The sequence below is a fragment of the Chelon labrosus genome, assembly GCF_963514085.1.
Source record: "Chelon labrosus genome assembly, chromosome: 4".
NCBI lineage: Eukaryota > Metazoa > Chordata > Actinopteri > Mugiliformes > Mugilidae > Chelon > Chelon labrosus.
The window spans coordinates 28,804,353-28,825,817 of NC_140340.1; the positions used below are offsets into that span (position 1 = coordinate 28,804,353).

Here is a 21,465-nt window from a genome sequence, read left to right on the forward strand (position 1 = left end):
ACACCTATAAGTACATAGCCTACTTCTTTTTCCCACCTCTTACAGTTGACTACTTTTTAAAACTTTAAGAGAAACCAGTGCAAACAGAAGTTCACTCTGTGGCAGTTAAGTGGAAAGTTAAACAAAATTACACTGAGACAGTCCTCATTGTTCTTTTCCCAGGCTGGATTCTCTGATGTGGTTTTCCGTTGTGAGGGCTGGCCTCTGTGTCTCCATGACAAAACAGTCATCCAGTTAGCGCCTGTGAACCCTTTGCTGTTGCGTCCTGGAGACTTCTATCTGCAGGTGGAACCTTTTGGGGACCAAGCAGCACGAATTGTCCTAAAAAGTCTTCTGGAGGAGGGATGTCGAGAAGTGGAGGAGACCCCCATCCCTGAAACCTCTTACCCCTGCATCTTCACTGAAGACTGGCTGCAGGACATCAATGAGGGACGGCATGGAACGCCTCTGTCACGTTGCTTGCTTTGCACAGACCAAGGAGTAATCAAGTTGCCTTGGGCTAAAATCGCCCTCCCAGAGTTTTTAGACAAGCCTAAAATCATGCCTATCTGCCCAGAAGTTCCTCCTGAACCAAAGCAGACCTCAGTTCCCTTCCATTTTAACTCTGCCACCCTCCCAGTGGAAGCCATGATTCTTCCAGGAAGAGACAGGATGTCAGCATCTTTGAGGCCTGTGGTCTGTTCTTCCAAACTTGTAAAGATGGAACATGAAAGACGAGCACCAAAATCATGCTCCAAACCATCTATGAAACCAGTGGGTTGGGTTTCTCCTAATTCCTGGGAGAGTCATAACTATCAAGGGATTGAGGGTGATTATGTAGACCTGGTTGATATTGCGAAAGGGAAGGAGTTTGTGGATAAACAGAGAGACAGCCATCCTAATCCAAGTAATTCAGTATTGTTCAAACCTGTCAGAGCACCCCCACCTGTGCCACTCGGGAAAAGTCTTTCCTGTGGTCAAACCCTTCAGTATACAGAGAAGCCGTGTTCACCATGCAGCCAGAGAAAGCTGGGTCAGGAGCCCATGGACCAAGACTTGAAGTGTAGGTACAGAGACTCTTACCTAGCAGCACTGAGAAACCCCGTCGCTTTCGAGAGGGGGAGTGTAGACCTCCTGGCTGCCTTAGAAGAGGCAGGCCTGAGTGAGGATGGAGAGTTAATATCTAACGCTACATTTGAAGCTCAAAAAGACCAACTAGGAAACGTTCACAACCACTGCAAAAAGCCAATGTTAAGCAATCAACCCAGCAAATACAAACAATGCTGTGAACAGATGCCAGAGAACCTTGCGTCTAACCTTCCTCCTAGCTATGAATCAGGAAACATCATGAAGGAATCACCCACCAATTTGAGGTCAACCCCAGGCTTGAGCCACAGTCAGAGAGTTCTGACAAAAGTAATTTCCTACCAACTGGGACACACTGCTTGTCTCCATCCAGAATCAAATGAGTCATCTGCAGCCTTTGATGGTGACATGAAACCACACCAGAAGGCAGAAGTTGTGAAACCACCTAGCAAACACAAAGTTAAAGTTAGGTCTCTGTCCACTGTGTCAGAAACTGCAACAGGGAGTCCACTGCTCTATAAACTTAACCCCAGGAGCCACAGTGATATTTGTCCTGAAACTATCACCAGCATAATCCAGTGTAAAAAAGGTGCTCCACTGGACCATGAGACTCCAAAGCTGGAAAGACAGAAGTGCTCTAAAAAGGGTAAGCAGAGTCTTCAAGTTAAGGCTAAATATTCATCTACTTTACTGTTACAGACTTTCTTTCTCTTACTGGTAAGCCCTGGCCACACACAAAAGCTGTGCGCTGTAATTATTGTGCACACACAACCGTCTATGATGATCACTCGCTCCATGCTAAAAGGATCTGTGAGCATTCAAGCAAAACAGACTGAGTGAAACTCGACCGTGACCTCTCATGTTTAAGGGAGTGTGCTCCACTGAGGGTCGTAGTTCATAAAGGCTCTTTAGAAAGAGAGTTCAAAGGTCAAAGATCAAGCTTGAGTATGATCTTCCTCCAGGGATTCTCCCACTGCTGTCTGGCTTCTCCGACAGTACGGCCACCATAATGTGACTCCCATTATCAGGGGAGTGAAAGGAAATAGCATGCTGCACCCCAGTGAAAGAGAGGGCCTGAACCCAACATATAAAAAGAAAAAGCAGAGCATTCCACTAATGTAGAGAGACAGCATAGCATGCAAGAAGGAGGTTTCTCTGTCCTCTGCACCCACTGGCATGCAACCACACGCCCTCAGAGGGGCAAGCTGAGATCTTGACTAGAGACATGCTTGTCAATGACTATTAAAGTGGCAAAGAGAGAGTACAGACGGGGCCTTGTTGGCTCTGAAGAGCGACCAATTAGGACATCTGAAATCAAAGCCCGGCTTAGTAGCCAGGCTATTGCTGTGTTTTGTTACAGAGACTGTGTCCAATGTTTAGAAGCTGTCTGGACACAGGCTGTACATGGCAGGTCCATATTGACAGAGAGCTGTTCAAAGTTATGGCAGAAGAAATGAATAATTGCAGTTGGTGTAAAAGGGCATAGGTCACCAGAAAGATCAGAAAGATGCTGATTTACAGGAAATCCTAGTCCGGTCTTAGACTAAAGTCCAAATTAAAAACAGATTGAAAGTTAAAATCACTTCGTCTAAGCTTGCCTTGCTTCCTGCATAAAATGACATTTAGATGTTTTTCACCTTTTCTTTTGGTGGGAAAACATTTATGTTTTATCAGATTCCCTGTCAAGCAGAAGTGAAACTCTGTTCACTAGTGAGGAACCTGGCTCCAAAATCTACCACTTAAAGACAGAAAAAACATCTTCTCCACAAGTCAACACAACAAGTGGGGCCACTCAGCAACCTCCACAAACAGAAGAATCAACTTTCAGAAGGATCTGCGGTGTGCTTGAACTGGGAATTATATGTTTACCAGGTAATTTACACTGGCAGTGAGTCTGTTGGCAACAAAGAGATTAGAATCATGATTTTGCACTGTAAAAAACTGATTTCCTGTCTCCAAGTCACTTAGGTGTATATCAAAATCTCACATTGAAATAGATGTGAACACTCAAACCTCATGACACACCAATGTGTGTATGAGCAAATGATCTGGAGGTGCAACAAGACACTAGAAATGGTGACTCATTTTTTGTCAGTGTCAAAGATCAAATGTCTGAACCTAGTGACTTGGAAGATGGCAAATCCTCATAAACAGACTTCCACAGTATTTTCACTGTGTCAGTGCCTTTTTAAAAAATGTATATATGTGACTAACTTTTTCTCTGTCCTGCCCACTCCCAGGCAGCAGGGACAGGACTGGCAGGGCAGTGGTGGAGGTCCATGGTGACAGGAAAGAGTGGCTGTCCCCTCTTGTGTCAGCCCAGCCTGTTTGTGAATTACTGCTCTACTTACACTCACTACCCAGGTACAGCAAATGAGGATATGTCTGTGGTAAAAAGAAGAAGAAAAAATCCAATTGCAGTTTGCAGCTGGTTCAGATTATCATGATGTGCATTGGTGTGTTATCAGAGGCCTCACCACAAGAGGGCAGCAGAATACAATTTAAAAACATCTCCTGTCTCCAGGAGAGGCTTTGAATAATGTGATGCCTGGACTTGTCTGTACACTGTTTCCTAATGGGCCATTACTGGAGTTACTGTTTTACAACTTATAAAACTATGATTATTCCTCCTCATCAGTGCTTTCAGATTTACTGACAATAACACTGACCTATGCTGACCGCCTCCCAAAGGATTGGTAATACTTACCCTCAAAGGACGACAACTGAATGTTATTTGTTTACACTGGGTTTAATGGAAACTTTGAAGTTCAAAAAGCTATTCAACCAGATAACTCGACCTTCCGCTGTCCCCAGTCAATAGCCAGACCACAGCAGTTTGCAGTCAGGCTGGCTGCCAGCTGTCTGGTATGCAGTGCCTTGCCAGATTTAGCAGCCATGTCTGATGAAAGCCCATAGAATGAAACTCAAGAAGAGGACATTAGTAGGAGTATGTGAAGGTGTCAGATTAAGTGGGTGTCGGACAGATATAAAAAGAGAAAAAAAATAAGACTTTGAAAGGTGAAACTGTTAAAGACTAGTAGTTCTTTAAGTTGGCATTTATTAACAAAAAGAGCACTGTGAGGAAGTCAGGAAGTCCTAATGTCCCCTAACATGATTCACTGTTTTGGTAGGAAAGATGTCCGAGAACTGGGAATGACTTTGGTCATCAATTCCAGGAAGAAGCCTCCCCCACTTCACCTCTACAAAGCTCTGCTGATGGCCCAGGTTAGAACACAAACCTGCAAATACATGTCAATGAAGTTCTTTGATTCAAGAACAAGTAGATGCCAGTGTTGGATTTGTTTAACCAAAGCAACTAGGGGGGAAATCTTTATTTATTTAGCTAGAAGTTTGTATTCTGAGGAATACTGCATGTGTAATGATGCAGTAGGTTGAGAGAATATACACTATATTGCCAAAAGTATTCACTCATCTGCCTTTACACGCATATGAACTTAAGTTGCATCCCATTCTTAATCCATAAGGTTTAATAATGACGTGGGCCCACCCTTTGCAGCTATAACAGCTTAAACTCTTCTGGGAATAGTTTCCACAAGGTTTAGGAGTGTCTTTATGGGAAGTTTTCATTCTTCCAGAAGTGCATTTGTGTCCCTGACTTGTAGTCTTCGCTCTAATTCATACCAAAGGTGTTTTGTTGGGTTGAGGTCAGGACTCTGTCAGGTTCTTCCACACCAAACTCGTTCATCCATGTCTTTATGGACCTTGCTTTGTGCACTGGTGCGCAGGCATGGAACAGGAAGGGGCCATCCCCAAACTGTCTCCACAAAGTTGGGAGCATGGAATTGGCACAATGCAGTCAAACAAGTACAGTTCTCCTGGCAACCGCCAAACTCAGATTGATCCATCAGATTGTCAGATGGAGAATCATGATTTGTCACTCCAGAGAACACGTCTCCACTGCTCTAGATGCTTTACACCACTGAATCCGACACTTTGCATTGCACTTGGTGATGTATGACTTAGATGCAGCTGCTCGGCCATAGAAACCTATTCCATGAAGCTCTCTATGCACTGTTCTTGAGCTAATCTGAAGGCCACATGAAGTTTGGAGGTGTGTAGCGACTGACTCTGCAGAAAGCTGGCGACCTCTGCGTATTATGTGCCTCAGCATCCGCTGACCCCACTCTGTCATTTTACGTGGCCTGCCACTTTGTGGCTGAGTTGCTGTCGTTCCCAATCGCTTCCACTTTGTTATAATACCACTGACAGTTGACTGTGGGATATTTAATAGTGAGGAAATTTCACGACTGGACTTGTTGCACAGGTGGCATCCTATGACAGTACCATGGTGGAATTCACTGAGCTCCTGAGAGCGACCCATTCTTTAACAAATGTTTGTAGAAGCAGTCTACATGCCTAGGTGATTGATTTTATACACCTGTGGCCATGGAAGTGATTGGAACACATGAATTCAATTATTTGGATGGGTGAGTGAATACTTTTGGCAATATAGTGTATCATATATGTGGATTCTCTGAACAAATTATATTTAAGTTACACTGAAACACATGATGATGTTGTCTAACTGTCTAATTTTTTCACACGACTACAGGAGCAAGCTCTTCACGCCGTCCACAGTATCGTCATGCTGATAGATAAAGACACTAGTCCACGACCTGAAAAACAACCTGGTCTACAGGTCAGAAATTAAAACATGTCCATTTTCAATTTAATTGGGTTTGATACTCGAGATGTAAACTACTTTTCTTTCCTTCCTAACCAAGTCTTTTTTTTCTATTAGATGGACATGGTTACCTCTATGAAAGCCCTAAACAAGACAGTGGAAGCTTCACAGTTGACGTCTGACCTGGGAGGGAGCTTCACTTACAGTCACACCGACTGGCTCCAGTTCCATCAGGTACTGAATGCACACTTTCAGTCTACACTACTGCTCCAGGGATGGTGTTACGGCACATAATGACTTTGGTAAACTGTGCGTGGAAAAATATGCTGAACCACTTACTGGAAACGGCTCGTTAACCATACAAACACAGTAAACAGGCAAGAACTCTGATGTTCTTTATTTTGTTAGTTTTTTAACTAAAGTTACTAAAAACTTTTAAACTGTAATCTGAAAGGAAAATAGGTCTTCCGTTATTTCAGATGACTGAAGCATTAAAACGGAATGCAGACCACACAACCAATGTTTAGCTTTAAATACAGTTCTTGTTGTTTTGTTCATTCAAGCATTGAACTGCAGGTCAGGTTGTTATGTTGGACAGTGGTTCTGGGCCAAATAGGGACGCAAAAAAATGCAGCTCTGGCCTTTTGCTGTAGTCCAGAGAACATAAACTGGCATCCGGCCCGCCAGAGCTTTTGATCCGATCCCCAGAATATTACTGCATTAAAGAACATGTTCCTATATCTTTTTATTTTTAAAATCAAATGACACAAACACCCTCCGAAAAGTAGCTTAATTTTATGTCAACACAACAGAGACAAGCATGGTAAGTGCAAGAGTGGCACATCAGCAAATAGACACTAATGACAAATAAAAGCAGTAAAAAAAGTAAAACCAGGAAAATCACAACACTGAAATAGTCATGTTAGGTTAACGGGAGAACTTACAGTTCCCTTTCAACACTATTGTTTTAACATCGGGCTAGGCAGCTGTCAGGATTGAAAGCAGTCCTCCAAAGACTGGTTTAACAGTCGGTTCCTCTTGTGTGTTTTTATAGAGAAAGAGAATTTTTGAGAAAGCAGCTTTACAGGCGTATGGTGATTCGAACACAGTGAGCACATACATGGCCAATGTCTTCAGTGTGCCATTCTCTTGGGGACAAGCCAAAATATACAATGCTGCATGTGATGAAATATCACAATCGTCCCCTAGTGGCAGTGACAGTTAATACGAGTCTGTTAACACTGACAAAGGCTAAAAAATAACATCAGTTTGGAACAAAATTAACATATCAAATTACAATATATAACTTAGGATACAATATTTATTTTATTCTATTTTACAAGAGCATGTGGCCCTCACAGTGTCTGCCGAGAAAAATTCTGGTCTTTGGACAAATGTAGTTGATGACCCCTGCTGTACACCTTCCCAGTTCAATCAATGACATGCCTTCATTCTGATCTCTTGAATACATATACCATAAAAAGTATATGCCACTCCCTGAAAATACTAATGAGTAAGGGATGATGAAGGAAGATTAAGAAAGATATGATGAAACCTTCAAAAATTGGCAATGCAGAATTACTCGTCCGGAAAAAACCTAAAGCAAGTGATGGCATGTGTGTGATGGAAAGAGAAAGTAGGCGTGCTAAAAGACTGATGAGACGGACTATGATATCCAGACAAAAGAAGCAATGTATAAATTGTCTACCAGCTGGGATAGGCTCCAGCAGACCCCCGCGACCCTTAACAGGAATAAGCGGGTACAGAAGATGAATGAATGAATGAATGAATGAATGAATAAATTGTCTACACACAAAGTCAAAGGATGTCTGTGCATCAGAGCACTGTCCACCCAAATGAAATAAAACAATAAAACAACACATGGTGTTAGCTGACTCACTTTTAATGGTTACAAATGGTGGTTAAGACAACATAGCAGGACTGCCATAAAACATGTGCTTTGCTAAAGAGTTAAAACATTGGTGTTTTCGTTCAGTTTCATCAGGGAGGAATTGATGGGTTCAGTTCCATCAGGTACCGGACGCACACTTTCAACCTACACAGCTGCTCCAGGGATGGTGTTACAGCCCATAATGACTTTGATAAACTGTGGACTTTCCCAAACTGTGTGTGGAAAAAAATGCTGAACCACATACTGGAAACGGCTCGTTAACCACACACCCTCAGTAAACATGCAAGAACTCTGATGTTCTTTAGCTTTGGTCTTTCCAGCGAAGGGGAGATGTGGTCATGATTGAAAGTGCCAAGTCTTATCTGAATGATTATGTAATTTATTATAATGTTAGACGCTCACTAGCTCAGGACCCAGAGAGCGGTGAGTAGTCCAGAAAGGAAAGAGAAAAGGAAAGAGTCATATAGATGATCCAAAACCCCACTTTCTCTCTCTGCTTTACTATAATAAACTGCCTGTTGTAGACAATTATTTTTAATCATTTAAGTTACCAAAACTTTTAAACCAGAAGAGCAGAAAGCAGAAAGCCTGCCAAATTGCATTCAACAGTTGGTCTCTCACCGCTGGTGTTTTCGTTCAGTTTCATCAGGGAGGAATTGATGGGTTCCTGGATTCCAGAGTAGTGCTGCTAACCATCATCATCTCTCATGTGCTGCTGCCTTTGACTGAGGTCTGTTACTGTTTAGGAGAAGAGACCATATGAACACCTTCCTTTTGTAGTATTCCCAGTCTCAAAAGTGGAAATTATGTGACATTTTCAGAAATGGTGGTGACCGTGAAAGTTCATTTTACTGTGGTGGATTTCATTGTCATTTAGCTCTATAGAGATTTTCATCGTCAATTTATGATATGCATAAGGAAAATGTTGCTATTCAAAACAGCCCTTCATGTGCCTTTAATAAGCTCTAAACTGCTGTGTGAAGGCAGCGATGGCGTTTAGCCAGGCAACCAGAACATTGACTGTTTCTGCTGAGCACCGATGTTAATCCATTCTGGCACTCTGACTTTTTTGTGCAGATGTGTTGTTTTGATGTGATGTTGTGTTGTCGTGCATTAAAGATGTGATGGGGACAGCCCAAAAAAAGACAAAAAACTACAGGCCAATCTCTGCCTTTGTTATGGGCCAGCTGACAGAAAAGAAGTTGTGTTGGCAACTGTGAAAATGTCCAGTCTGCCACATGGCCAGTCCACTCTTCCAGCGTGGGGATTATGATATCAATCCCTGATTTAACGGGGCACCACTGACAGCAAAATCTAACAAGTGTAGCTCAATCGTTTTTTTAGATCCACAGTCCAAAAGGCCGATAAGCAGAAGCAGAAAAAGCCCTAATGAATGCTCTGCTGCTCTCTCACATTATTCCTGTGCTTGAATCTAATTCATTTCAGAGACTGGTTTCTTTCATGACTGACCTGAGGGGGGCAGACAGTTTGCTGCAAAAGGCCATCAAGAAAGTTGATAGCGGAAAACAACTCGACACGGCCCAGGTAATGTGTATACGTTCACAATGCGATATTAAGTGATCAGCATACGGCCCATCTTGGAAGACGTCTCACGTGTTGACTTTGCTCGCTCTGCGGCTACAACAGGAAGTGCGGCAAAGCATTGAGGAACAGAAGGTTTCAATGAAAGAGGTGCTGGAAGATACTAGACTGGTCACTCTGCAAAGGGAAGGAGGAGCTTTACTGGCCAGGATGAAGAGAGACGAATTCAGATTTCCACAGTCTGAGGACTACAGGTATCGCACAGAAGTCCTGGTTTATTATGTTGTGCCAATACAAATATAATGCAATGTATATGTGCACATTACATCAGAATTCTATTTCTGTATTGTATTTTGTAACTCTTGCCATGTTATGGAACTTCCTGTTACACTCCCCTACATTTGCAAAAAATAGTGTGCAATTGAGGGTTGAAGTGGTGAGGAGGTTGAATATACATAATGAGAAATAAACATTAGACGTTCATGAATATCTTAAGTAAAGACAAACTCCAATTGGGAGTTGCACCAAGTTGTACATTTTCAGATTAAATGCTGATTAAATTAGCCAAGTGTACGTTATTCGGTTCCAAAGCTCTCTAAATCATATGTACAGTGGCAATAAGAATGACAGTGGATCATTTCTCCTACATAACAGGCACCACATACCAAACAGACAGGTGAAACAAATCAAGCCCAGTTTGTACTCAACCCACAAAATTCTGAGTTGACTGTGAGCTAAGGGAAAACATCTGTATGTGTGAACTACATTTACACAACAGATTTTACTGAACTACCAAAGCTTAACTCAATCAACCACAACTTTTAATACAATTTTAACCTAAACACATACACAGAAGCAAACCACTAATATACTGTATAAAATTATAATGCTGTCATGAGCCATGCTGCAAAATGTGTGCTTTTACTTTAAACCTACTTTCTCAGTTAACTGATTATAGCTTGGGTCCATTGGCACATTTCTAAGAAGGTGTAGAGCTAATATATAGTTTTAGTTTTAACCTGACTTATACTACACTGTTTTTTTAATTACATCACTTTGGTGATCAAAGCAACAAGCAACTGAAAGGTATAAAAAGAGCCTTAATTAATGAATGTATCACTTAAATTGCATACTTTATATACGCTGTAGATACTGCAGCAAAAATGATATTATTTATATACTGCAGATATTGTTAGCAAAAACTGCTAGTTGTATACCCGATTATGCATTAGAAAAATAACACCTCGCAATGGATTTTAATGTGGTTGTCACAGATCTTACTGTTTTTCCTAATCTTCTTCCTTTGCAGAGATGCGCTGGAATCAGCGACGAGTCTGTATAACCAAGTGGAGGAGAAGCTCCACACACTGGTGATGAGATCGAACGAGTCACTGCAGAACCTTGAGTTCCTCTTCAAGCTCAGAGAGGTCGAAGCCAAAATCAGCACGGTAGTTCTAGTTAAATCAGGAAAATATGATGAAACATGGATTCCTTTATATACTGTATATACATGTGTTAATTTCCATATGTGACCAATTTAAGAAAATATTTGGCATGATTACCACATTATGTCTCGCAGGCTGGGGTGTGGTTCAGTACAGAAGGTGAACGGAGATTGAAGGACTCTTACACAACTGATGATAGCGTGTTCACTGAGGCCTTGCAGCACTTTCATCTGTTTCTCACTAACTCTAAGGTATCGTGCAAAAACAACTCATCCTTTATTTGGCTGTCCCTGCAGGGTTTATTTTAATGTACTAACATTTTTCCTGTATTGCCCAAATGCTAAAATATGTTAGTCACTGCAGTTAATAGCATTAAACCACAGAAAGGGGGGAAGACATAAAACAATCAACTTGACACTGTGTAATTTATTACAGGAAAAACAACAGAATGCCTTGCTCCTTGTTACGGAGGCAGAGCGGATTGTCAGTGGTAGTGACCCCAGTCCTGCCACAGATATTTTTCGGACTCTCATCAGCACTTTCAAATCCAATGTAGAAGATTTTATGTTGCGGGCAGAACAGAGATACAAACAACTGGACACACTGGTGCAAGTGTGCAGCTTTTGTGAACAGGTTTGTGTTTTGTCATTGCTGCATAACTGCTCATCTCTCATATTTAATTTAAGTCATTTCCTATCCTTACTATCCCTTTGTAAATATTTCTGACTGAGTTGACCTTTATATCCAAAATGTTAAATTGATTTTTCTTTCACTCCGTCTAGGCGTCTGCCCTGGCCAAAGAATGTAGTCATTTTTTGGAGCAGGTAGAGCAGGGGTGTTACTCGGCTCAGACCCTAAGCACACTCCAAATGTATGAGGAGAGATTAGGTGGTGAATTCTCCACCCCACACTTCCAGGCTCGAAAAGCTAAAGCCTGCGCCGTGGGATCAGGGCCCTCTGGGCTGATGAGAATGTGGAATGCAGCCTGGGTCCAGTGCCAAGAAGTCAGGCAGCGTCTTGAGGAGATGCAGAAAAAGAAAAAAGGCGTAGATAAGAACCAGATCCAGCAGAGCACAGCTGCAAACCCTCAAGGGGAGCACAGAGAAATGGAGTGGGAGAAGAAAAGGAGTAAGGTGGGGGAGGTTGAAAGCTCCCTGACCTCAGAGCTAACCGCTCATGGAGAGGTAGTCAGTATTGCAGAAAGTCCAAGAGAAAGCACCAGTGGAGCATGCCTTAACAAGTTTTCAAAAACTGAGTTCCAAGGAAGCAAAAGCGATGAATCCAATATACTGCAGTTATCTGAAACACCAATTCAAAATGGAAAAGAGACTCCTGCCTGCTCACAAAAGGGTGACGGCCACCCAGAAAGCACATGGAGGCCAAGAGAGCACCACAGCGAAGCAGATCTCAGGAGTGTCAGCTCTACTAAAGGGGGCGAGGAATTTCTATTACACCAACCTTTGGGTCGGTCCCTAAGCGAGGGCTCATACGTGAGCTCACATTTGACCAGCCTCTCTGGCTTTTCACCTCTATATGTAAGTCACAAACACTGTCAGAGTAGGACTCAGTCACTGGAACAAAATCTGCAGCCCATCCAAAATCTGCCTGTTTCCCATAATGAGGGTGTAATGCAAGGAAATCTGAGCAGCCAGTCAAAACGAGACAGTAATGAAGAAGAGGGTGAAGGACCTGAAGATGTAAAGACTCCGGAGACATTACTCACCCCAACAGAAAACAATGGCAGCAATGTTTTGTAAGTCGCCTCTCTAGCTGTATTCTCAGCTGTCAGTTGTACTCAGATAAATGAATATCCAGTTCTTCACCGTCTAAACAGTGATGTCATATGGAAAAATGCTACCCACGGATAAATAATGTATAATGGATGGCAGCTGGGTATAGTTAACAGCTTTAACATAATCACTGATTTTCCATTTTTCATTTCCTACATGTGGAACAGGAAACTGCGAAGGATCATGGATGAGCTTCTGTCCACGGAGAGGGAGTACGTGAAGGCTCTAGGTTATGTCAGAGAGCATTACTTCCCCGAGCTGGAGAGGCCAGACGTCCCACAGGACCTCAGGGGCCAGAGGGGGAGCATCTTTGGCAACTTAGAAAAACTGCACGACTTCCACCGACATCATTTCCTGAATGAGCTGGAAAGCTGCATGAACGAACCCTTCAGAGTGGGGCGCTGCTTTTTGCGTCATGTAGGTGTCACATCTGATTTAAGAACAGTGTTATCAGAAACGCTTTTTATCAAACCTGAGCCTTCCAGATGTGTAGCCACTTGAAATTCCAACACGTATTTGCTTTCAATAGTTATATTACCGATATCATTGCACAAACTTTACCGGAAATAATGATGCGGCCCAAACAGCTGTGTGCTGTTGATCTGCATTTCTGCATAGTCTTCATATTACGGTGTGACGCAGGCATTCTTCTTATCATAATGATAAATAATGGTCTTTCTTTATTACTTCTTTTCTTCTAGAGGGAGAGCTTTGCTTTGTATGCCCTTTACAGCAAGAACAAACCGCAGTCAGATAGTCTCCTCATCAATCATGGACAGGCTTTTTTCAAGGTAAGAAATGCAGACAGCTTCCTTTGCTCTTGAGTCATCATTCGCATTCCTCTTCTCAAAAGTAATTTGTGATTTTCTTTAAAAAAAAAAAAAAGAGGAGAGAAAAATGTCTGTGACTTGAAGATGGCAAAATACAAAAAGTTTGTTGATCACTAATGTTATTAAGTCAAAACATAGGGCCCGCGGGCCAAAACCAGTCCATCAGAGGGTCCAATCTGGCTCTCTGGAGGAGAAGAAGAAAGAACAAGAAGGAAGGAGGAAGAAAAAAGAGGATGAGGAGAAAGCATAGTAGAGAGGAAGGAGGAGAAGGAGGAGGAGGAGGAGGAGAAGGAAGATGAAAAATGAGAAAGAAATAAGAAGATGAAAGAGAAGGAAGATTAGAAAAAGGAGAATGAAAAAAGGAAAAAGGAAGAGAGGACAAGAAAGAAGATGAGAAGAAGGAGGAAGGAGAATAAGAAGTCATTACATGAAGACATTAACTGAAAATTTCAGTCAAATTGGCACCTATTCCTAATTTATAGGAAGCGGACATAACACAAACCTAAGAGACCCAGAACCATGCGCCGAAATCACACTTATTTTTCTCAACAAAAAAAAAAAAAAGGTTTGTTCATAAAATCTTTTATAAATGGATAGTTCAACAAATGTAAACATCTGTTGTCATCATTTAAGGGTTATTATGCTATTGTGTTACTGGTCCCGCCTGCTTGAGATCACCTTTGGCTTTGGCTAAAATAAAATGAGTTTGACACCCCTGTCATCATGAGAGGTGGGAAGGACGTGTGTGTATATATATATACTCGTCCTTCCCACCCTCTTGGGGTGGTATCTGTGTTATTCTCAAGCTCGGGTCCTCTACCAGAGGCCTGGGAGTTTGAGGGTTCTGCGCAGTACCTTAGCTGTTCCTAGGACTGTGCTCTTCTGGACTGAGGCTTCTGATGCTGTTCCTGGGATCTTTTGGAGCCACTCCCCCAGTTTGGGGGTCACTGCCCCGAGTGCTCCTACTACCACTGGGACCACGCTCGCCTTGACCTTCCACATCTGTTCCAGCTGTTCTTTCAAACCTTAGTACTTTTCAACCCTTTCGTGTTCCTTCTTTCTGATGTTGGCATCAGCTGGTATCGCCACATCTATCACCACTGCCTTCTTCTGCTCTTTGTTTACCACCACTATGTCCGGTTGGTTAGCCAGGACCTGTTTGTCAGTCTGGAAGCTGAAGTCCCACAGAACCTTGGCCAGCCACTTGGTTGTGCCTCTCCATGTACGCTGACCCGGCTAGCATCTTACACCCTGTCACTATGTGCTGGTCTAGATAAATATATATATACATTATATATACAGTCTAGTCTCTCGCGAAACACTTTATCTCCAAATTTGAGGACAGTTGTCATTTACTTCTCAAGCAACAAAATAAGTTCACTGAGTAAGTTGAAGATGACGTTTTGCCAGCCACTTCTCATAGTGTGCCCCAAGTGGTTCCTTTTTTGTATATTTACAATTTAGTCGCCTACTCATAGACATTCGGTACTGTTCCATGTATACATTTGCACTTTATGCGCCACCGTTACGCAATATTGTTCTTTCCCTCATTTGTTTTCTACTTAAGAAATTCCACAGAGTTTGTTTCCTGCTCTCATACTCGTAGTCCTCTGTGTCTTATGTGTCATAGCAAATTCCATTGTTGTGGTAGATATAGATATCATAGAAAAAATACTGTTGTAGTAAATGTAGTTATTGTCTGTCAGGACAGAATATATGTAGCACAGCTGGACTAAGAGAAACAGTATTTCACACCTCTGTGTGTTTTGATTAAGATATTGTCAAAGTGACAGTAAATGAATTGACTTGAATATTAAATTGTTTTCTCTAAAAAGAGAAGGTGCCAATTTCTGTGTAAATGCAGCACAAATACAATCAGTCACAGCCTGGTATAATTTCTTTGTGGCCTACATATATACTGTGCATTGTATCAAACATTTCCAACTGTGTAACATTACTGTTCATATCTCTTTTTTTGTGATACCAGCAAAAACAGCTGAAGCTTGGGGATAAAATGGACTTGTGGTCGTACTTGCTGAAGCCGGTGCAGCGCATCAGTAAGTACAGCCTGCTGCTGCAGGACATGATGAGGGAGTGTGGTCCAGGACAAGCCAGAGAGGTCGCTGAGGTCAAGGCAGCCCTGGAGGTCATCCACTTCCAGCTCCGCCATGGCAACAACCTGCTGGCCATGGACGCCATCCACCACTGTGATGTAAGGAGGGCCTCAAAAGTAGTTTGGCGTCATTCTGTAAATCCACAAGTCAGGCAAGATTACCAGAAAGGAGGAGTTCATGTCTTGTGTACAGTACATGCAACAAATACAGTATGTGTTTGTATCACATGTATATATACACATGTACTGTAATAACTCTCTGATTTAGCATTGAGCAACCGCACTGGAATCTTAGGAGCAGAATAGAGAAGCAGGTACCATCAGGATCTTAGAATACATAACATGTTCTTACAAACATTTATCAATCACTGGCTTTGTGCAATAACACACGTAGTCATAATAAATATGGGATGGAATGGGAAAGAATAATAGATGATCATGTTTACTGTGGAATGTAAGAGGAGGTGTGTGGGGGACGATGATCTGGAGCTCTGTTATCTGGAGGGCTGAGACAGACTGAATGAAGACGGATGTATAGGAATTTCCTTGTTTTCTTTGTGATTATCTCTGTTACATTGTCAACAAATAATAATGCTCTGATTTTTGTATTGATGGTCACTGCAGTTGGTTTAATGTTTGATTGTCTTCATAAAAGGCTGACAATGCAAAATGAACTGTCCATTCTGACTTCTTACTGAATGCAGCACTGTAAAAGTCCACCACTTTTAAGCCTCAGACAGTGAATGATTCTTTTGTGCACTGCAGGTTAATCTGAAGGAGCAGGGGCAGCTGATACGCCAGGATGAGTTCTTGGTAACGTTCAGGAAGAAAAAATGTTTTCGGCACATTTTTCTCTTCCAACAACTCATTCTCTTTAGCAAGACCAGGAAGACGGACGTAGGAAATGACACATACATCTACAAACAGTCATTCAAGGTAGAGTATGTACGCACACACACGGTTCTAGTGAAATGCTCCAATGTATCAGTATGGAAACCAACTGCAGAAATGAAAGGCGTCAGGATTAGTACCACTTCCTCTTTATAACAAGTCCCTACAAGATTACTTCATACAGCCTTACTCAACATAAAATAGGGTCAAATATTTTCCATTGTGTATAGCAGATTGTGCTTTTGACCCCATCTGGAACATGACATAAAAATATTTAAAAAGCATAAAACACAAAATTTGAAAAGATAAGTTCTTATAACTTTAAATTAAAATAAAAACAACCGTCTCAGTTCAGAATTATTAATACTACTAATAATAATAATCAATTTTATTTGTATTGCACTTTACATTTAAAGCAATCTCAAAGTGAATAAGCCTTAAACTGCAACTTACAACTTTTATTTTGCCGTCCCTTCCAGCAGTTTAGTGGCCCCTCTCACACACTTTACTGACCCAGTTGCAGAAGTCTTTTAGTCTTGTCTGTGTTTTTACAACTTGCTTGCTGTGTTTGAAACTAAAACCTTACTCTTCGTATCTAGACGTCGGACATAGGCATGACCCAAAACGCCGGTGACAGTGGCTTGTGTTTTGAGATCTGGTTCAGAAAGAGGAAAAGTCAAGACACATACACACTGCAGGCAGTTACCCAGGAGGTGAAGGAGGCCTGGACCAAGGACTTGGAACGGATCCTGTGGGAACAGGCTATACACAACAGAGGTGCCAACATACAAACACACAGTCTGATTCTGATCCACCATGTAAGGCCTCTTTTAAAGAAGCTCATTTGTCTATAGTTCATTCGTCTGTAGGTATGTACGTGTGGCTGAATCTTATAACTGGTGTAATTAATATGAGACAGAAAAACCAAACTGTGTCTGAATTCAGAATAAAAACAACAACATTTCAAAGTAACTGATTGTGCCATTCACATAAATTCAGCTTGTATGTGCTTCATTGTCAATGTCAAACATTCTTAAATGAATGATTTCTCATCTACTTTTAGATGTCCGGATGCAGGAGCGAGTGTTCTTGGGTATTGGAAACAAACCTTTCATGGACATCCAGCCCAGTGAAGCAGCTATCAACGACAGAGCCATCAACTATGTACTGATGGGAAGAGGTAGTTATTATTCAACAAAGACTGTAAGCTTGAGAAACTGCTTGTTGGATTTTACCAGCTCATTACATTACATCTCATAAAATGCTGTTCTCACCTGTTCCGTGCAGAAAACAAGGCGCTGTCCTCTGTGGGATCGTGTGCGTCACATGATGAGTTTCCAGGCGGCCGACCAAAATCTGTTGGTTCAGGCAGCAGTTCTTCTTCCTCTTCCTCAGGAAGGGGTTCCCTGTCCCCTGTGGGATATATGTATGGGCCAGAGCGGAGGGTGGATACGTATGTGTCTCCCCCTGGAGCTCTGGAGGAGGATGACCTGGACCATGAGAGTGGAAGTCCGAACTTATTGTGTGAGTGAAAATTTAGTTGAAGTACAGCTCTGCAGTAAAGTCACATGACCAGGTTGTTGCTAAGGGAACCAAATGGACAAGAGGTGAAATGTAAACCCACACTAACCCAGGAACCTTTTATGCTTTGAAAGTGTTGACACCTGAACAGCTCTGCTGGTGTCTGGGTGTCATGTGAGGTCTAGGTCACGAGCCAAAGGTCAGAAGTCTGGGAAAAGAGCCTTTTTACAGTAAAGCTGATTCCTGACAAGACATTTGGGCCGAAAGCAGTTCTGTTTCTCTTACCACTAAGTTACACTGTTTGTTTGTTTGATAGATTTGGATCATTCCACCATCCATTCATTAATCCAGACATCTAACATGTGCATAAATGCGTGTTCTCTTTGTGCCAGTGGACAGCTCCGAGTCGTCAGGAGAGAGTGTAAGCGGCTTCAGCAGTTGCAGCCACAGCTACCACTCTGCTGCTGGAAGGGAGGCGGAGGACAACTCATCGGCCTGCGTCTCCATAATAGCTGTTAAGGAGAAAGCGGTTGCCAATTTAACTGAATCCACTGCAGTCATCCAAAAACCAAAGCTTCTGGCAGGATCCACAGAGAAACCCCAACCACCAGTTGCACCCAAGCCCAAGATCAAGCCCAAACCACAACACCAGACCAAGAATCTGCCCTGCGGCAAGGTGCAATACAGAGCTGTTTGAGTAATTGTCCATATAGTTTTTAAAAAAAAATAATAATAAAAATAGAAATGCAAACTAAATTACTCCCAGATCCACTCATCACGAATTCCAAGCAAGACTTTTGTTTTTCGCTTGCAGTGTGGATTTTCTCTGTCAGTGACAAATCTCCTTCTCTGTTCTTATGAATCTCTCAGGATCAGAGCGCAACCGTAGGAAAGTCCACTGAGGTTTGACCTGTGATATGCGGTACAAGGTAAATATAGTGCAGTTATACATCACATATCTTTAGTAAAGGATCGTATTCATAATTATGCTTTTATTAGAATCACTGTGTGTTATTAGTGTGCTTACAATAATTCCTTCAAATCTATGTAGGGAGGCAGCCCTCTGCTAGGGATCCTGCATTTCATTTATATAAACTACACTTTGGTGGCTCTAGAGAGGGCTTCGGCATATTTATTTTATTTTATTTTACTATTTTTTTTTCTTGCGTTTTATGGGCCGTCTCAAGTTCTGTCAATTGCAATCTACAACCTTATCCTTTCAATACTGGATGCCACTAAATCTTACACACTTGTCCTTTAAGCTAGTATATTATATAAAACTTGAACAGTTGTTTAGAACTTCAGATGTGTATATGCATAATGAATTACACCGTTGGGAGAAGGGAAGGTTAGTTTCAATCTTTTGTTTCTTTCTACAGATCTGATGGAAACCCCTGTAAAGCATGAAGTCTGTTCGTGTCAGTCCTGAAAGTTGACCGTCCCTTTATTCCAGCTGTTACTGTAACCTATTACCACTCTGCAAATAAAGCTTCTTTTTTAATATCACCACTAAAACAATAGATCAGGTAATTGTTGTGTATTTTGAACATAAACAGTGATAAATGTAGCTTTGAAATACATGCCGTGGCTTTAAATTGTGCACTGTAAATCAGTCTAGTTTTATAGCTTGAGCAGAGGATCATAGATTTGCCACATTCTTTGTGTATGTGCTTGTTTTTCATAACAAGATGCTAAATTATACTGTAGCGTGAAAACATTCAATCAATTGTAAAATTAAAACAATGTCATACATAATGCCATCTTTTATGTCTTGAATTATTTTGTATAAATGTTTGAACTTTAACTGCAGCTTATGTGTCTGAAAACACAAATTAAACACAACTACCCAGTCTTTTCTTTTCATTGACAGTTCTGTATAAACTATGTAACTGGTATGAATATTGATCTATGTAACAGTTGTACGGCTTACTATTTGAAATACAAAGTATTTACAGAGATTATGTGTGTTTGCTTTTATTTACACCTAGCTAACTGCTACATTAATAAAAGAAAAATATGTTGCGGCTCAGAACATCGGTACCGATCAGGCATGACATTATGACCACTGATAGGTGAAGTAAATAGCATTGACCATCTTGTGACAATCCAATATTTTGCTGGGACCTCTTTGGGCCTGGCATTCATGTGGATGTTACTTAGACATGTAGCACCCACCTAGACCAGACCAGGCACCCCCACCCCATAGCACTGACAATCCTTGATGGCAGCAGCCATCCCCAGCAGGATGCAGCCTGACACAGGCACACACACAGAAACGCTTTAGGAACAACTCAACAAACATGAAAAACAGCACAAGGTGGGACCCATAGGACCCAAAGGCCCTCACTAACAAGATTCTGTAACCAGACACCACAGGACACCCTCAGAAGGCCCATGTCCATTCTCTGATGAGTCACAACTGTTTTGGAGGCACAAGGGAGACGTACACAATATTAGGAAGGTGGTCATAATGTTATGCATGATCAGTGTATGTTACAGATGTATTTCATCTTTTAACTCTGTCCATAGATACATGTCCCTTAGCCACAATACTAAATGTCTAAAAAAGAATTTCAGCTTCTGCTTCCCATGTTACTGATCCTTTACAGTACGTCAAAGGACACACTCACATCGCTTCACTAGAACTATCTCTGGAACTAATTGGGCCAGCCTGGCTTGTGATTCAGTGGCTCGTTCAACAAAACACATGTCAGGGTCAACAAATGTTTAACAACTGGAATGTAGAGCCATTAGTTCAACACGCAGCTGTGCCAGAAATCACAGCCGTCCCATACAGTGTGGATTTTTTTTTTTTTTTGTTTATAGTGATGATAGTGATGTGTTCATGATCTTTATTCTTTAAAGCTGACTTAGCATGACATACTCACTTTCCCTTGTCATCCTGGTCCTGCTGATATTGTTTTTCTGAGTTAGCCATGACTGCTGTGGGGATTTGAAGTGTGCTGATTTTGGCTCAATATCTGACTTTGATGACTGAATTTTACTCTCCTGACATAACGCCCAGCTGTGGAGACAAGAGTCAAGCTGGAGAGCTCAAGGCAGAAGATTTATCTCACATGCCAAGGAAGAAACAACAAATCTTTAGCAGTGACCTCAAAAGCAGTTTGTGCAATTATTTTTCACCCACATACTAATACAAATTTTCTTTGCCATGCCAAGATTCTCTAAAAGCTTTGTGTGCAGATTATAAAGGACCACTTGCCAGCTGATTACATCTTCATTCATTCATCTTCTGTAACCACTTGTCCTGTGTAGGGTCATGGGGGGTGTCAGCTGTCATCGGGCCAGTTGATTACATACACTATGAAAATGAATATATTCTAATATAACAGACGTACAGTAAATCACCCTTCATGACTGTTATAATGAAAGATAGATAGAAATTCAACTGTGTGATCATTTTGGAGGATTTAGTTTGTGGTGTTTGACTAAAATGACCTGTCAAAATAATAGAAACATGTGCACCAACACGCTTCTGTTATTTTTACAACCCAATACATTTCAGTGGTACTACAACCACAGCCTCCAAAATGAAAATACAGTTGAGTCAACAGCTCTCTCTGTTATTTTAAACTAATCCTGAATACCATAACCTTCATGAACGTAGGATATAGAGAAGATTCAGGGATTTAGAATTCCTTCGTTTTCATGCGTGTACCTAATGAGCTGGCAAGTGTATGTAATGCAGTG

General features: G+C 41.6%; 1 protein-coding gene across 1 annotated transcript in view; it reads left to right on the forward strand.

Moving 5' to 3' along the window:
• The window catches only part of quob (quattro b), a 33,113-nt gene extending 13,302 nt beyond the window's left edge, over positions 1 to 19,811 (forward strand). Inside the window, exons 3-24 of the mRNA XM_084542138.1 lie at positions 163 to 1,711; positions 2,740 to 2,937; positions 3,306 to 3,429; positions 4,197 to 4,290; positions 5,639 to 5,725; positions 5,828 to 5,944; positions 9,069 to 9,167; positions 9,270 to 9,418; positions 10,474 to 10,612; positions 10,744 to 10,860; positions 11,045 to 11,242; positions 11,392 to 12,362; positions 12,567 to 12,816; positions 13,101 to 13,190; positions 15,217 to 15,441; positions 16,108 to 16,278; positions 16,833 to 17,010; positions 17,297 to 17,413; positions 17,521 to 17,757; positions 18,147 to 18,430; positions 18,625 to 18,683; positions 19,134 to 19,811. Coding sequence (XP_084398264.1) covers positions 163 to 1,711; positions 2,740 to 2,937; positions 3,306 to 3,429; positions 4,197 to 4,290; positions 5,639 to 5,725; positions 5,828 to 5,944; positions 9,069 to 9,167; positions 9,270 to 9,418; positions 10,474 to 10,612; positions 10,744 to 10,860; positions 11,045 to 11,242; positions 11,392 to 12,362; positions 12,567 to 12,816; positions 13,101 to 13,190; positions 15,217 to 15,441; positions 16,108 to 16,278; positions 16,833 to 17,010; positions 17,297 to 17,413; positions 17,521 to 17,757; positions 18,147 to 18,430; positions 18,625 to 18,663 — 5,433 coding nt within the window. The 3' untranslated portion in view covers positions 18,664 to 18,683; positions 19,134 to 19,811. The remainder of the gene's footprint in view (positions 1 to 162; positions 1,712 to 2,739; positions 2,938 to 3,305; positions 3,430 to 4,196; positions 4,291 to 5,638; positions 5,726 to 5,827; positions 5,945 to 9,068; positions 9,168 to 9,269; positions 9,419 to 10,473; positions 10,613 to 10,743; positions 10,861 to 11,044; positions 11,243 to 11,391; positions 12,363 to 12,566; positions 12,817 to 13,100; positions 13,191 to 15,216; positions 15,442 to 16,107; positions 16,279 to 16,832; positions 17,011 to 17,296; positions 17,414 to 17,520; positions 17,758 to 18,146; positions 18,431 to 18,624; positions 18,684 to 19,133) is intronic.
• Positions 19,812 to 21,465: the final 1,654 nt, after the last annotated feature.